At 38.4% G+C, this 2,693-nt stretch overlaps 1 protein-coding gene across 1 annotated transcript; it reads right to left on the reverse strand.

Annotated features, from left to right (window-relative positions):
• Window positions 1-689: 689 nt before the first annotated feature.
• On the reverse strand, window positions 690-1,817 carry LOC6639328 (pancreatic lipase-related protein 3). Its single transcript, XM_002061614.3, has 3 exons — window positions 1,760-1,817; window positions 1,559-1,682; window positions 690-1,473 (listed from the first exon to the last, which is right to left on the reverse strand). The coding sequence occupies exons 1-3, from the start codon at window positions 1,815-1,817 to the stop codon at window positions 756-758; spliced, it is 900 nt and encodes a 299-aa protein (XP_002061650.1). The 3' UTR covers window positions 690-755.
• Window positions 1,818-2,693: the final 876 nt, after the last annotated feature.

Raw genomic sequence — 2,693 nt, forward strand, 5'->3', positions numbered from 1 at the left:
ATATAAAGATATTACTTCTTGAAATCAATGTTCTTTTTTAAAAATGTTGCCTTAATTTTTAGGTTTTGGTTTTATCCTTCTAATGAAATTTAAATGATATGGTTATTCAATCTGTATTTGAGGAAGTTTTTGGCATTAATTTAAACAGAAAATGAATGACCCATTGAGATAGATTAATAAACAATTTAGAATTCTAACAAGAAACGCAAATTTCATTTAGATGTTCGAGCTGTATAAAATTCGCCACAAAATAAATGATTTTTTATTGTTGGCTTATTGTTAGAGTCAAAGGCAAAGGAATGATAATACTCTTTGAAAGGGCATAAACGATGCCAATATGATTTACATTTGTAGACACAATTTAGATGAATCTGAACGCAAAACCTTTGAAGACTAAAAGAAAAAGGAAAAAGTAAGATTATAATCAATACTTTTCACTTTCAAACAGAAGGCAACAGCCTGGGCAGTGGAAAGTTGACAACAAGCTTCATTCTTTCGTCAACTTCATGAGGATACATGTAAGGAACGTGCACAAAACTTTCTAAAAAAGACACCAGACCCTTCTGAAATTGATTTTAAAATAATGAATGATTCGTGCGTCTGACTCTCATCAATTCTGACAGGCTTATTGCCCGACTCAACACCCACCAAACCCGCCTCCACCCAGTGACTAATGACAATGCTCGCACTTTATCTTTTTTCGAGGGCCTTTATTCACATTCACCCAGAGATGTGGCCGCCGCCTCCTGTTTGTCTCACAAGAAGCCTATGTAGTAGGCTCCCCTTGAATAAGGTGTACTGCTGTGCGTTTCTAGAAAGTAAATGCCCGAGGCAGAGGTAGATACGTCAGCATGCCCCATGCGGAGCGAGGACCAACGACAGTTTTCGGCACTTAAAGTCAACACAGAACCGCAACGAGCACTAACAAAACCATTCGATGGTGACCACATCTCGTTGAGCAAATGGAGAGCTCTTTCATGCGAACATGCATTTGCGATACCTGTTGTTATGTCACAACCAGGTTGACTGTCACCGCCATTTGGATAGTAATCGACGTGACCTAATTCCTCCCAAGTGCCGGCTCCGCCGCTATTCGTATGAATGACCTCAACGAATTTGGCATCTTGCGTAGACAATTTATGCTGGAGTAATTCACCATTTGCGGCGGTGGGATCGAGAGCTGTTATCTTGGTTAATTGCTGACCAAGATCTGTCTTAACCTTCTCACCCACCCCGCCAGCTAGATGGGCTCCTTCGGCGAAACCCACCAGCGATAGTTGCTCCAGCGAGACATCAAACTGACGATTAAATAGAACGATTAGATTACCCACACTTTCAATGATATCCGATTCATTGGTTATTCCTTCAAGGTCCACAGTTATCACATTACATGTCTCTTGATCAAGTTTGGCAGCAACTACAGTGGAATGTTCTATTGTTGAGCTATTGCCCAGCCATCGGGGTATAGACACACTAAAAAAAAAACAGACACACACACACACACGAAATTGTGATAAGTCCAGCTGTCATAAACATTAATGATTTTGCAATGACTCACATTATTGGGTCCAATGCATAGAAAGAACTACGCACCAGGGATTCCGCTTCTGGTTCAATTGTCTGCGGCGAATCCCTAATACGTTGCGTATAAAGGATATATTTGGGTTCGTTTGCAGCATAAGCTAACGAATATTTTCGAAATAAACAAAACCATAATTTATTAGCATATATTTATAGACATTACATACAACTAACTTACCGGCAATAGCACTGCAAAGCAACACCAAAACGATGATTAGAAACACTCTCTTCTGCATTTTGAAAACAACTGAAATCATTCAACCAACTGCCGCATTCCGAAAAGAAAGAATGACCCAAGCTTATCGCACAATAATATCGGCAATAGATTAGATTGTTAGATTGCTAGATTGCTAGATTGGCTTATTGGCTTTTATGAGACCCTTAACCGATAAATGCGGTCAAAATATATATATAACATATAAAATAAAACAAAGTCATTTCTCTAATCATATTCAATATACACTGCCATTGAAATAAATACTTTAAACCTTGCGAGGGAAATAAAGTGATTCATGAGTAATTCAAATTAGACTACGATACATTGAATATCTACTTAAACACTCTGTTATTCTACATACCAAATTTAATAAGTCTAGTTCTTATAGTTCCTGAGATTCAGACCTATATAAGGATGAACATTTTGGCAACTTTGTTCACATATTATGAAACTGATTTAGAGTAGCTTTGGCTTTAAGTCTTTTTTTTTCAACTTGGCCAGTGATTTTTCCCACGTTATTCAAGCCTGAGTTTTCGTATTGTCCGCACGCGAAAAAATTGTAATTTATGGCCCAATCGCTCCCGCTCACTCCCCCACTCGCACTCCCACTCCTGTAGTTTGTCAAATTAAACTGAAATGCAACGCTGCATAGCAATGCAGTTGCCATTTGCATGTCGGCAAAGTCGGCAACACAAATTGCATTTAATTGCTCGACAGCAATGCCCAAACGCACATACATAGTTGAGAGACAGAGAGTCGCAATGCCGCTGGAATTTCAAAGCTTTGTAACAGAATCCACTAGCTATTCGCATAAATATGCACTTCATGACACTTCAATAGGAATGCAAAACATTTGAGATGAAAATTACCATCTATTATGAACTCTGAAATGATA

Source organism: Drosophila willistoni (genome assembly GCF_018902025.1).
Source record: "Drosophila willistoni isolate 14030-0811.24 chromosome XR unlocalized genomic scaffold, UCI_dwil_1.1 Seg144, whole genome shotgun sequence".
Taxonomy (NCBI): Eukaryota; Metazoa; Arthropoda; class Insecta; order Diptera; family Drosophilidae; genus Drosophila; species Drosophila willistoni.

Excerpts from the sequence above, each read along its gene's own strand:
- LOC6639328 (XM_002061614.3), bottom strand. The coding sequence starts at position 1,817 with ATGCAGAAGAGAGTGTTTCTAATCATCGTTTTGGTGTTGCTTTGCAGT. Across the intron at positions 1,683-1,759 it reads GCTTTGCAGTGCTATTGCCG|CTTATGCTGCAAACGAACCC; the intron begins GTAAGTTAGTTG and ends AATATTCGTTAG. Across the intron at positions 1,474-1,558 it reads TATGCATTGGACCCAATAAT|TGTGTCTATACCCCGATGGC; the intron begins GTGAGTCATTGC and ends TTTTTTTTTTAG.